Genomic DNA, 14227 nt, shown 5'->3' with positions numbered 1-14227 from the left:
AATTCTTACTGATAGATATTTAAATTTTATTTTTTACTTTGACAGTACTGCAATGAACATTCATATATGTTTGTGTAATATATACTGTATTATATACATACACACATATAAACATGCGTCTGTAGGAATATCCATAGGTATGTTCCTAGCATTGATTTTGCAAGTTAAAGTGATGATTCCATAGCTTGAAATTAAAAATTTTGAAATATATTGCTAATTTCTTTTTTTATAGCACATGTGTGTGTGTGAGAGAGAGAGAGAGACAGAGACAGAGAGAGATAGAAACAGAAAGAGACAGACAGGAAGGGGGAGAGATGAGAAGCATCAACTTGTAGTTGAGGTAATTTATTTGTTCATCGATTGCTTCTTATATGTGCCTTGACTGAGGATGGGGGGTGGGGGATGCTCCACCCAAGCCAGTGACCCCTTGCTTAAGCCAGCAACCTTGGGCTTCAAGCCAGTGACCTTTGGGCTCAAGCCAGTGACCATGGGTTCAAGTCTATGATCCTACATTAAAACCCACGACCCCACGCTCAAGCCCGTGACTTCTGGCTTTCAAACCTAGGTCCTCAGTGTCCCAGGTCGACATTCTATCCACTGTGCCACCACCTGGTCAGGCTATATATTGCCAATTTCTATGTGGTCTCTCCCTGTGAGCTCTTTTGGGCTTTCTCACAATATGGCAGGTTCAGGGCAGTCAGACTGCTTACATGGTGGCTGATGGCTTCAAAAGGAAAAATTCTAACTTGCAAGGTAGATGCTGTATCATCTTTCCTGAGACAGACTCCAAATTCATACACCATGACTCTACAACAGAATTTGGCTCAGATTCCAGAGGAGGCACACAGATACAGTGTTTTGATGGGTAGAGTCAAAGTTACACTGAAATGATCACATGGGGCGGGAGATATTGTTTAAACTATATTTGAAAAAACAGTCTTTTCCACAGTCCATAGAATTTACATAAATTTATACTTTTATTGAGCATGATTAGAATAGCGTTTCCCCATGCCCCTTGAAAATCTTATTGGTAAAAAGTGGCTATCTTGTTACTAGTTTCATTTACATTTTTTATATATTCACTGGCCCCTTATATTTCTTTTTCTGGTATCTGGCTATTTATAAACCTTTCTGTTAGTTAGTTTTCTATTAATTTTAGGAACTTTTTATAAGTGATGAAAAGATTCTTTCCTCATTGTGTGTTGTAACTATATTTACATATTGCTCTTTTTCTTCTACTTTATGTTTTTGTCATACTGAAATGTGTAACTTTTTTATAGTTATATTAATAAATGTTTTACCATACTGAAATTTATAACTTGTTTTAGTCATATTAATAAATATTTTCTATTATAGTGTCTGGGTTTTATAGTTTCCTTGCTCCAATATTATTTTTTTTATTCTTCAAGTTTTTTTCTAGATTTTATTCATTTTACCTTATAATCTGTTCCATATAGTGTTATATGGACCATATAATATTAAAACCATCCTAAGTTTTTTGATAATAACTCCCTTGTCAATATATGCCGTTTTTTATGTACTGTTGGATTCTAATTTCTAGTACTTTTACCCCAGATTGAAGCTTTTCTCCAGTGCCAGAATTCTCCCAAACTTCTTTCTTGTGACTATCTTATTCAACAAAATTAAGAGTTTTTCCTTTTATTTCTAATTATGTCCTACATATATGACTTTATTTCTGAGCTTATAAAATTCTGATTTATGTTGTTTTATATAATTTTAAATACTTTAACACTCCTTTTTTAAACAATATGTTAAAATTTTGATCTGTTTTATGTGTCTGTATTCCTGGTATATTTTCATTATTCGTTGAGATATTGTGCTCCTTATTATTCTTTTTCTAAAAAAACTATGTGAAACTCAATCTTAATACCATTTTGTTGTATGATTTAATAGGAACTTATTTTTCCTGAACTAGCAGTGGTTCGGAGTGGTTTCTGAACTTCAAAGAGCTCCCTCTTCTGTTCCTTTTGCAGAGTGTTCAAAATCATGACCATTTTCTTTCAGTTTCCACCCTATACTACTAGCCTACCTTCTCTTTGTCTTGTCCCCGTTGTTTCTATCTTGCTCAAATTCGATCTCACTTCTAACAGATTCTCCTCAGTGTAAAGCCCTTTCCTAAAAGGGAGCTGTGCCTTGTTGGTCTGAAAAAGGTTCATGTCTTAGACAATTCCAGTGCCTTTCAGAACTTACCGAGGTCCTTCATGTTCACCGGCTATTGCACCTGCAAAACCCCTTCCAGTTTCAGCTGCTGTTCTCCCATTGGCCTGGATGACTTTCCAATATATACATCTTGGCTATTTTGGATTCTCAGGTCTATGGCTTTCCTCTGCTTTCTTCCACATGGATGATGCTACCAGGTAGATCTTATGGCAGTTGGTGGTCTGTTCTCATCTGTTTGCATTTTGTGGTTTATATCACCCAGTTTTAGATTAAATATCGTTTTCATGTCTATCTAGTTGCATGTCTGTTTTGTGAGGGGACTCAGGGAAATTCAAAACTGTATTGCCACCACTGCCATCTCCCCAGGATCCCACATCCCAGTGTACTAGGATTGTGTGCTGCATCTTTTCTACTCTCAATACTCAGCACTCCTTTAAATGAGTGGCACTGGTATCTTTACGACTTGCCCAATTTAGAAGGAAGATAAATAGTTTCCTCTGGAATGTATTAGGAATTAATAGGAGCTTTGCAGACTATTCCAGCACAAGTAGTCTTTTTAGGAACACCTCAGACATCACTGAGAGAGTCATTTCTGGGGAGAGCTGACCCATACAGCCATTTATGAAGGAGGACTAGGAATGAAGGGCTTTTCATGAGAAGACGTTGGGCATGTTGCAAAGATCAGAAGACAGGACATCTATTGATGATGTGAAACCTGGAGCTCAGGGTAGCTCCTGGTTTATAAATACTCATTTACCCACACACTTCCAGCCTCTACTGTACTTTGGTTCAACAGAAGTAATGTCCTTCTACATTAAACATATCGAACTCATCACAACCAATAAAACCAGTGTAGCTCCCTGTGAAATGATAGAGGATTTCTTCAGGCATCTGAGTCTGGTATTGTCAGGAAATGAGAGATTTCATATAACTGAATTCATCCTTCTTTACCACTAGCTCCCTGGTCTGAAATATTGGCAAATACCCTAACAGTTCTGTCTGCCTTTATTCTGCTCTCCTTCCGTTACTTATTGCTTACTGCAGACAGAATATCTGCCCCCGCCCCCAAAAAGCCCAAATCAAGTTATTCTTCCTTATCTAAAATCCTTCTATGGTTTCTGTTCTTAAGATAAACTTTTTAACATGGCCTCACCACCCCTGTGCTATCTGGCTCTCACCTGCCCTCTGGCCTCATTTTAGATATTCTCTGACTTGCAGGTTAATCACAATGGCCTTCGGTCCTATCCTTGGCCCTGACCATACATTCTCTGACCACAGAACCTTTGCACAGGCAGTTCCAGCTCCCTTTCTTCAAATTTCAGCTCCACTGCCACTACCTCAGGGCACTGTTCTTTGACCTCTACTACTATATCATGTTCCCATATCATAGGAATCACATAACCACAAATCTCTCCTCTGCAACACTTGTCACCATGGCATTTTACTTTTATGTATTTCTTTGAAAACATTCTTTTCCCTGACTTAACTGCATTATCCATGAGAGTGAGGATGACAGTCTGTAGTGGCTCATGTTATAGTTTCTTGCACATAGTGAGGTTTTGGTAAATTCAGGTTGAAAGATAATGCAAGATTTTCTACTGAATATCATATTATAACTTTATTTTATATTAAAATCTTTAAAAATATATTATATCTCCCTGCTTATATAAGCATGAGATATGTAATTATATTATTTACTTATATATATTGATTCAAAAAAAAATTAAAATTAAAACACATTCAAAAAGACATGTGCACTTCTATGTTCATTGCAGCATTATTTACAATAGCCAAAATATGGAAGTAACCTAAGTTCCCCCTGATAGGTGAGTGAATAAAAATATAGAGGCACATGTATACAATAGAATATTATTCAGCCATAAAAGAGAATAAAATCTTGCCATTTGTGACAATATGGATGGCTTTGATAGTAGGTACTATGCTAAGTGAAATAAGTCAGACAGAGAAAGACAAATACCATATGATTTCACTTATATACAGAATCTATAAAACAAAAAGCAGTGACAAACAAAACAGAAATAAACTCATAGATACAGAAAACAAATTGATGTTGCCAGATGGAGGAGGATTGGGATGCTGGGTGAAAAAGGGTAAAGAGGTTACAAAGTACAAATTAGCAGTCACAGAATAGTCACAGGGATGTAAATTATACCATAGGAAATATAGTCAATAATGATGTAATAACTATGTATAGTGCTAGATGGGTACTAAATATTTGGGGTGATCACTTGGTAAGGCATACAAATGTCTAATCGCTATGTTATATAACTGAAACTAATATAATATTGTATATCAACTATAATTGAAAAATAGATTTGGAAAAATATAAATGACAAAAGAAAACTGAAAAGGAGAACTGAAAATGGGAAATTCCTATGAAAGAGAAAGGGTAGATGGCCATATAAATAGCCCATATTCATGAAGGAAGGACATTCTCACTACAAACCATCGAAGACTTTGCCTCGTTGCCTAGGTGGTGGTGGACAATACTGTTCCTCTTGTCATCATGACCAACAGGGGCATCCTCCAAATCTCTCTCCTGTTGTGTTTCTCCACTACAGCTCTTTCCACGAACTACAAATTGCTTCGATACCAACTAAGAAGCAGCAACCTAGCCTGTCAGAGGCTCCTGTGGAAGTTGAATGGAAACCCTCAATATTGCCTCGAGGACAGGATGGACTTTGAGATCCCTGAGGAGATTGAACGACCACAGCAGTTCCAGAAGGAGGAAGTCGTTTTGGTCATGCATGAGATGCTCCAGCAGATCTTTGATATCTTCACAAGGAATTTCTCCAGCACTGGCTGGAATGAGACCATCGTTGAGAAACTCTATGTGGAACTCTATTGGGAGATGCACCATTTGGAGACACCCCTGAAGGAAATCATGGACGAGAAAGACTTCACGAGGGGAAGCACGACTACAGCGCTGAACCTAAAGAAATATTACTTGAGGATTGCACTGTACTTGGAGGACAAATTGTACAGCAAATGTGCCTGGACAGTAGTCCAAGTGGAAATCCTCAGGAACTTTTCCTTCCTTAACAGACTTACAGGATACCTTCAAAACTGAAGCTCTCTCAGCCCGTGCCTGTGGGAATGAACAATGCTGACCATGGCTTCAGGTAGACTTCAACCAGTCGCTCTTGAACTGATTGACAGCTAATGTGCTGCCTTTGAAAGGACAGTTAAAGACTTCTACATTTTTAAATTAAAGTGTGCATTAAGTTATTTTTTAATTTATTTACTTTTACTTTGGAAAATAAAATTTTTGAAACGAAGTCAACATGGAAGTTTTTATTTCAACTTGATTTTTATAACCACCCACATTAAAACTTACAGGGCACCTAGGAGATGTTCTTTCTAAAATATGTCTGCAAAGTACTACTGGCCCTTGTCTTCGAGGAATTTACAATCCAAGGGAGCCACATGGAATACACAAGGAAAGAGACAATAAGGGGACTTGTATCTTAGTTAAGAATAAATATGGCCTGAAACTATGTAGAATTGAAATAGAAGAGGCAGGCGGTGGCTCTGGAACTAAATGAGGGTGCCTGCTGCTTCTACTCTGTACCCCAGGCTCTCTGGCCCTAAAGTTAGAATTTGACTGGCTCTCAGGGTAGCCACAGAAATAGTTCAGCTTTTTTGTTCACTCTAAACTTATCCCTGTTATTTGTGGGATATTCTGCTCGTCACTCCAACTTGATAGGATTTAAAAATATTTATGTGCCCCCTACAAGCCTAAGGGTTAGAGGTCCCAGGAATCTCTGTAACATTGTTAGCGGCAGTCCCTCTGTTTCACACTTCATGGGACAGCTAAGATACATGGGTTTGGTCGGGGCTCTATGCTCTCTGGTCTGCTTCCAGGGCATAGACCAGAAGGAGAAAGAACTCTGTTTTATATCCCTGCCATCTGGGTAAGTTTTAGCCCTATTTCCTTTTTATTTTTATTATTTTTTTTATAAAGCAAGTCTGCACATCATCTCCCCTGCCTCATTTATACAGAATTTCAGGAAAATCCTACTTGATTTCTCTAATTGCTCTCCCTTTCTGGACCCACATTCTCCCTACAGCCGAATCCTAGGCAGGCAGCAGATGAAGTCATTTCAGGCCAAGTGAAAAGCCACGATGCATGGGAGATAGGGAAATTCAGGTTGGCTGGAGAGGGACTGACTTTTCCTGGGGCTTACACTGAGATTTCCTAGCAGCTCTTTGGGCACATGGCCAGCATGGCTGGATTTCTATCTTAGTACTGAACCTCTTTGGTTCTTGGATTATTATGACGGTTCCTATTGTGGGCAGCTGCTGTCCAGGTACTGTGCTGAGCTCTTATGCATGTACTTGGATTTAGTAGTCTTCGCAAGCAGCCCTCAGGGAGGTACAATTAAATCATTGCTATTTCACGGGTCAGGAAACTAAGTCTCAAAGAAATTTAGTAACTGCCTCAAGGTCACATAGCTAGGAGTGGAGGTTTAAAAAAGCTCAAAGAGAAGAATCATATAAAACTGTATTTGTATCTAGGCATTTTCTCCTTGAGCAGGACAGAAGTCTGAGTTCCCTTTATGAAATTCAGCCGTGAAGGGAAGACATCTGTCAGGCAAGAATTTCAGAGAAAAACTTAACGTATTGTGCAGACAGTGAACTCGGGACTCCCCCTTCTGACTCAAGGCTGGTAATACACTGGCTATGGAACTAAGGAGTGCCTTCCTGCTGGGTCTGCTGCGATAATCTCAAACAAGTCAAGGTCCCTATAAATCAATACACCTTTTTTTCCTCCAGCTCCTCACTCTTTATGACCCTACATCCCAGAAAGGCCAGAAACCCTTCCACAGCCATGCTACCTTTCGCCTGGGAGCCAAAGACAAGATGAGCATGTAGAAATGCAGAGTAAACAAGCAGAGGGTAGAACAGCCAAGAGGATGCTAAAGTAGTCTCCCTTAGCAAGGAGCTCCAACTGCCCACTGCATTCTCTGGGCTAAAAGGCTAAACTGGCCCAGAACCCAGGAGGCTGGGCAGCCCTGGAAAGGCCTGTCCTGCATGTGTTCTTGGGCAGAACAGGGGAGAGGCTTCTTCTGTGGAATTATAGATCATTGTGCTACAGCTGAGCATGTCAGCCCAACCAGAATACCAAAATTATGTTTGCCACCAATGGGAGTTAAATGATAATTAATATTAATTCCAATAAAAATGAGGGAGGCTAACCTAAAGTATATGTGTATTTGTATATGCTAAACAGCTGCATATGAGGGTATAATTTATGAATTTATTTTGGCACCAGAATACCTTGCTAGGAGGGCATTCATTGCTTAGAAATATATTAAATGATGTATGTGCAGCAACAAAGGAAAAGTACACCACCAATAGCTTGTTTCTGTGTGTCTCTCTCTGAGGAGGAGAGAGGTAAAGAGACACTCACCAGAGGATCTGGAGTGGGGTGCTCCATGGAAAAGGACAGTGCTGCAAAGTGTCTGGTGGAGGTGAATGAAGGCCTTTCAGGAAAAAGAATGTGTCACACATGACTATGTGCAGTGATGTGTGAACCCTATCCAACATCTCTTCCAAACCCTCCCTGGAGATGCTTCCCCACACAGAGCCCCTGTGCTTATAGAAATCATTGCGAGTATCCAGGTCAATACTTGAAATAGTATAAGGAGACAAGCATAGGCTTTCCAGACATCTATACATGAACTAAATTAGTGGGGAAAGAAGGCAGAGTTGTGACAACATAGCCACAATCCCACCTCCCATCTTAGGAATCGAGGATATCATGGTGATGACATGGTGCTCCACTGACGGCTGCAAGGAGGAACAGTTTTATCTAGCTCTTAAGCAGGTAGGAGGCCCCAGAAAATGTCTGGGTTACATTGAATACATAAATATTGCCTAACCATTTGGACACATGGGTAAAATCAGTGTACATTTGAATGGTAGTTTCTGCAGCTAAAAAAGTTGATATTTAGGTACTTTGGGTGTCACTGGGCACTTTTAGGTACTCAGATATATCGGAGGCAGGAATTTGTTCATAAAATATTCTTTAAAAATGCAGAAACCATACACTGACTGGGAGAAAATATTTGCCCATCACATACTGATAAAGAACTTGTATCCAGAATATATTTTTTAAAATATTCTCAAAACTCAACAATAAGAAAATAATCATCCCCTGCCCCCAAACGTTGATCTATTTGAATGGTCTGGCTGGGAGACAGAGAGAGCCAGAGGTCAGCAGTGGAGTCCGAAGGTGAATGGTCCCCAGAGTCAGGTACTGCCCATCTCATTTTCTCTAAATTTGTTGTTCCAATGCTATTAAGCCTAAAAAATGTTTCATAAATGTACTCTTTTGTTTTCAATGTTAACTGTTACTTTTTTTTTTTTTATTTATTTTTTCTTTTTTCATTTTTCTGAAGCTGGAAACAGGGAGAGACAGTCAGACAGACTCCCGCATGCGCCCGACCGGGATCCACCCGGCACGCCCACCAGGGGCGGTGCTCTGCCCCCCAGGGGGGGGTGCTCTGCCCATCCTGGGCGTCGCCATATTGCGACCAGAGCCACTCTAGCGCCTGAGGCAGAGGCCACAGAGCCATGCCCAGCGCCCGGGCCATCTCTGCTCCAATGGAGCCTTGGCTGCGGGAGGGGAAGAGAGAGACAGAGAGGAAAGCGCGGCGGAGGGGTGGAGAAGCAAATGGGCGCTTCTCCTGTGTGCCCTGGCCGGGAATCGAACCCGGGTCCTCCGCACGCTAGGCCGACGCTCTACCGCTGAGCCAACCGGCCAGGGCTTACTTTTAAGCATCAATTTAATTGTCTAAAATCTCCTAGAACAGTTAGTTTTAAAAAATTAAACCGAGATTTCACTGGAATTGCCAGCACAGAAGCATCCTCTCCTATTTTAGCGGAACCTAGATAATCTCTCGACTTGTTAATTGACTTGATGGTAACTTGTTCACTTCAAACAGTTATACTAAGTCAATAAATTCTGCTTCGGTTAACATCTGTTTTAAAATTCCTGCTTTGCTTTATAATTCCCTGGGTAGGGTATACTTAGGAAACCCAAAACACATGATTTAAATTATATATTCCCAACAATTAACTTAGGAACAAGGAAAAATGAGGCTTACTTCAAAAAACTGTCTTAAGAAAATGAAAAGATACATAATGGACTGGGAAAATATATTTGCAGATCACATATCTGACAAAAGATTTATATCAATACAGAAAGAGCTCTCAAAACTCAGTAATAACAAAACAACCCAATAAAAGATGGACAAAAGATTTCATCACACACTTCACCAAAGATACATAGATGGCAAATAGGACAGAAAAAGAGGATCAACATTATTAATCACTAAGGAAATAAGGAAATGCAAATTAAAACCATAGTGAGATACCACCACATGCTTATTAGGATGGCTAAAGTTAAAAAGACCAACTATATCAAGCATTGGTAAAGAGATGAAACAGCTGAAATTTTAGACACTGCTGGTGGAAATAAAACATGGTACAACCACATTTGAAAATTATTTTGCAAATTTCTCAAAAAGGTAAACTGTATCTGTTATATGACCAGCCATTCCATTTGGTTATTTACCCAAGAGGGGGAATTTTTTTTTTTTTTAAAGCAGGTTTCTATGCACAGACTTGTATATCAATCTTTGTAGTAAAAGCCCCAAATTGGAAATACCTCAAATGTTCATCACAGGAGAATGATTAAAGAAATTGTACTATATCCATCATTCAGTACTAAAAAGAAAACACAGAAGCCCCAATACACACAATGACATGGATTAATCTTGAAATAATTATGCAGCATATAAGCAAACAGACAAAAAAGGAGTAAATTCTGTATTGTCTCATTTATACAAAATTCTACAAAGAAAAACTAGCCTATAAATGACAGAAAGCAGATCAGTGGATATCCCGGGGTAAAGACAGTGGTAGTGAGAAATAAATAATTGTAGAGAGAAATTATAAATCTGTCCCACGTGACGAGAGACAGATCTGTTCACTATCTTGATTTTGCTGATGGTTTCAGGGGTGTACATATAACACTTATTAAAGTATTAACTTTATGTGCAGTTTATTGTATGCCAATTATACCTCATTAAAGCTTTTTAAAAATATATATATAATATGTAAAATAAAGCCAAAGCATCTGGTGTTGCTTTGTCAGAATAAATACTCATTTTTGATGTCCTAAGATCTCTTTATAAAATTCCAAGATAAAATTAAATCAATAAATTCTTAGCAAGGAAAAATTAACCTTATAGTCTAAGACCATTATTCTCAGCAGTTGAATTGTTAGAGGTTTTTATGTCACATTTGCAATTGTTTTTCTTTTCTTCTTCTTTCTTTTTTTTTTCTTTTTAGCAAGAGAGAGAGAGAGAGAGAGAGAGAGAGAGAGAGAGAAACAGGAAGGGAGATGAGAAGCATCAATTCTTTGTTGTGGCACCTGAGCTGTTTACTGGTTGCTTTCTCATATGTGCCTTGACTGGAGTGGGGGGAGTCCCTCCAGCCAGGCCAGTGACCCCTTGCTTAAGTCAGTGATCTTGGGCTCAAGCCAGCAACCTTGAGCTTTCAAGCTGGCGAACTTTGGCCTCAAGCCAAAGACCATGGGGTCATGTCTGTGATCCTACACTCAAGACAGAGACCCCACACTCAAGCTGGATGAGCACACGCTCAAGCTGGTGACCTCAGGTTTCGAACCTAGGTCCTCAGTGTCCCAGGCCAACACTCTGTCCACTGTACCACTGTATGGTCAGGCTTCAATAGTTTTTCATATTTTAAAAGGCTGCCCAAGAAATTGTTCAATATTGTCACATGCTAAAATTACAAAAATAGCCCAGGGCACTTTATACATTCCATACCTGCACCAACTGCATTTCAAGTTGCAGAACACAAAACCCAGTGCAAAAGGACACTATTTTTTATTGTATTAAAATATATGTAACATCAAATTTACTATTTTAACCATTTTAAAAGTGCAATTATTAAGTATATTAAGTATATTCACAGATTTGTGCAACATAGGTGTACCTGTTTGAGTCCCAGATCTCATTTCTTTTAGATATATATTCCAAAGTGGAATTTCTGGATCATATAAATATTATTAAAATTTTTGAGGAATCATCAAAGCAACTATTAAATTATGTCTTCATAATGCAATATTTGTTACCAAAGCCTAATGCGAACACAACAGCAGCTACATTTCTTAAGGATATATGTTCTGCATGGACTCTGCTAAGCATGTTATAAATACATACCATATTATTTAATCTTCCTGAGAATCCTAGGATTAAAATATTACTATCTCCTTTCCACACATAATAAAAAGGAGGTTCAGTAAGGTTAAGTAAGTTTCCCATCGCCAAGTCTGCAGTTGGTAGATAACAGAGACATAGATATTTGGAACCAGAGACTGTACTCTTAACTACCTGTAATTGTCTGCTAGCTTCCAAATGTTATTTTTATCCAACTACATAGCACTGATATTGTGATTTAGAGAGGGAACGGAGCAGCTCTGTGACCCAGGGCCTCCAGCTCCTGGCTTTGTTCCTCATATCCTGAGGACCTTCTGCAGGAGGGACTGCTCTCCTCACTCAGCCGCTCTGTTTCCCTTCCACCCCCATTGAGAAAGGACTTTCTCTCCCTTGCCCTAGAGAGATTAGGAAATTCCCATCCGCTCCCTTGCCAGACTTGAGGGAGAGTATTTTCTCTTAAGGGTTTCAGAGGCAACTGCCTGAACGGTGAGTCAGTTTTCCCTGGCGAGGCTGCATTTCCTTCTCTCGACCACTGTGTTGTCTCGCAACAGCTCTAAAGCAGTTTCCTTTTCAAGGCTGCCACAAGCTCTTTCGTTATCTCACAGGAATGTTTAAGAACCACACAGCCTCATTTTTTGATAATAACACAAAAATTTCTCTTTCCCTTTACTTTTAGATCTTGGCTCTGTTTCTTTCTTTTCTTTTTTCTTTTTTGTAAAAACCCAGAGGTAAAACAAATAGTTTTAAAAGCTGAAAATTACTTTCTAATCCAGAAATGTGTGAGCTGGAAATCTGTCGATTTAAAAGTCCAAATATTAAAAAATAAAGTTTACTGTAAAAAAAAAAAAGTCATAGAGTTATACAAACTTGATAGCAAATGTGGATTCTGCCATTATCTAAATGTATGATCTTAGGCAAATTATGTAAATTGGAGATAATCTTACCTCAAATTCTTGAAGAATAAATGGAATTTATGATGTGGTCCAAAACAGGACCTTGCCTGTGAAGATGCCTAATGCTTAACTTAGTTAAAAGTGAATAAAAATTTTAGAAATCTCTCACACAAAATCAGGTGGGCTTCTGGAGCACTCTTTCCAAAATCACACACAAAGAAACAAGTCTTACAGATAAGGAAATGGCAATTCCAAAGAAATCCAAAACATTAATTAAAAGAAAACCCCCCACAACATATGCACCCCTATGTTTATTACAGCATTATTTAAAATAGCCAAAATATGGAAGAAACATAAGTGTACATCAATAGACAAATGGATAAAGAAGTGGTATAGTGGAATAATACTCAGCCATAAAAAGAATAAAATCTTACTACCTGCAACAACATGGGACCTAAATGGTAGAATGCTATGTGAAATGAGTCAGAGAAAGAAAAATACTATCTGGTTTCATTTATACATGTAATCTAAAATACAAAATATATGAACAAACAAAACAGAAACAAACTCATAGATACAGAGAACATTTTGATTCTTGCCAGATGGGAGCAGGGTTGGGGTGCTGGGTGAAAATGGTGATGGGATTAAGAATTTAAGAATTACTAATTGGTAGTTAGAAAATAATCATGGGAATTTAAAATACAGCACAGGAATATAGTCATAGTACTGCAATAACTATGTATGATGTCATAGGTACTAGATTTATAGAAGTGGTCACTTTGTAAGTTATACACAATGTCTAATCATTATTTTGTATACCTGGAAAACTATATAATATTTGCATAGCAACTGTTATTAAAAAACATTTAAAAATAAAATAAAATAAAAGACAAGAAACAAATGATTATAAAAGTTAAGATAATTTAGTAAACTGATCTTAAATTTAATGCATTCCCAATAAAAAGGTCAAGTTTAAAAGAAAACAAAAGTAAGTCTTAAATACGCAGATAGTTGATAGCACTGTTGTTGTAATAATAGGATATAAAACCAAATAGTAGGATATAAAGAAATGCAATTTATAAATATCAGGAAAGAATATTCAGCATCTATGATTACCAAGTATAAATAAGACATTTCTAAAATTTCAATTTCAACATTTCTATTGGTGGCTTTCAAAAAGTTATCTAAGAAGCAAGAAGAATTGTTTTACAAATCTTTGAAATATCAAGAAAATAGATGAGTGAAAAAAACAGACTGTGAGAAAAGGTGAAAAGGAAGAAGAAACTGTCTTTATTGATCTCTTATGATGTGTCTGGACTGTGCTCAGCTCTTTTTATATTACTTTGGATAGTTGTTGTTGACCACCTGGCATCCAGGTCACCACCTACAGTTGTGGGAGTGGACATCTGACCTAGACTGGGCTGCTACGAGCACTGGCATCTCCAGGGCCACCGTGACTGGTCAGGAGGAGATAAAAGAGTCAAACAGAGGCCATGAGTGTAACAGCAGAACTTTTGCTGGAAATCTGGGAAAAGGGGGAAGGATTTTGTCTGTGGTAGTAGGTATCTTGGTCCGGTGAAAGCTTGGAGCCAGAGTGACCACCTCCAGCTGCACAGCCTGTGCTCTGAACATGGACAGGTGACACCTTTCTCTGGTCAGCTTGACATGCCCCACATTGGAAGAAATGTTTAAGAATAAAACCAACTTAAAGGACAGCAAAAGCAAAAGATAGACAAAGACACATTCTTGAAAATATTGTTTCAGCCATGATTGAAGCCAAATGAACTCCTAAAATAGCTGTTATCTGAGCCTTGAAATAGAGTTAGAGAGGACTGGAAAATAAACTAAAAACCTACCCACACTGACCTCTCCCACTTTTTA

General features: G+C 38.4%; 1 protein-coding gene across 1 annotated transcript; it reads left to right on the top strand.

Annotated features, from left to right (window-relative positions):
- Positions 1 to 4708: 4708 nt before the first annotated feature.
- IFNB1 (interferon beta 1) lies at positions 4709 to 5272 on the top strand. Its single transcript, XM_066254747.1, has one exon. The coding sequence runs from the start codon at positions 4709 to 4711 to the stop codon at positions 5270 to 5272; it is 564 nt and encodes a 187-aa protein (XP_066110844.1).
- The last annotated feature ends 8955 nt before the right edge of the window (positions 5273 to 14227 follow it).

The sequence above is a fragment of the Saccopteryx bilineata genome, chromosome 2 (assembly GCF_036850765.1).
Source record: "Saccopteryx bilineata isolate mSacBil1 chromosome 2, mSacBil1_pri_phased_curated, whole genome shotgun sequence".
NCBI classification, from domain to species: Eukaryota; Metazoa; Chordata; class Mammalia; order Chiroptera; family Emballonuridae; genus Saccopteryx; species Saccopteryx bilineata.
Note: the sequence above shows the minus strand (reverse complement) of the source record. Positions and strands in the feature narration are given on the sequence as shown.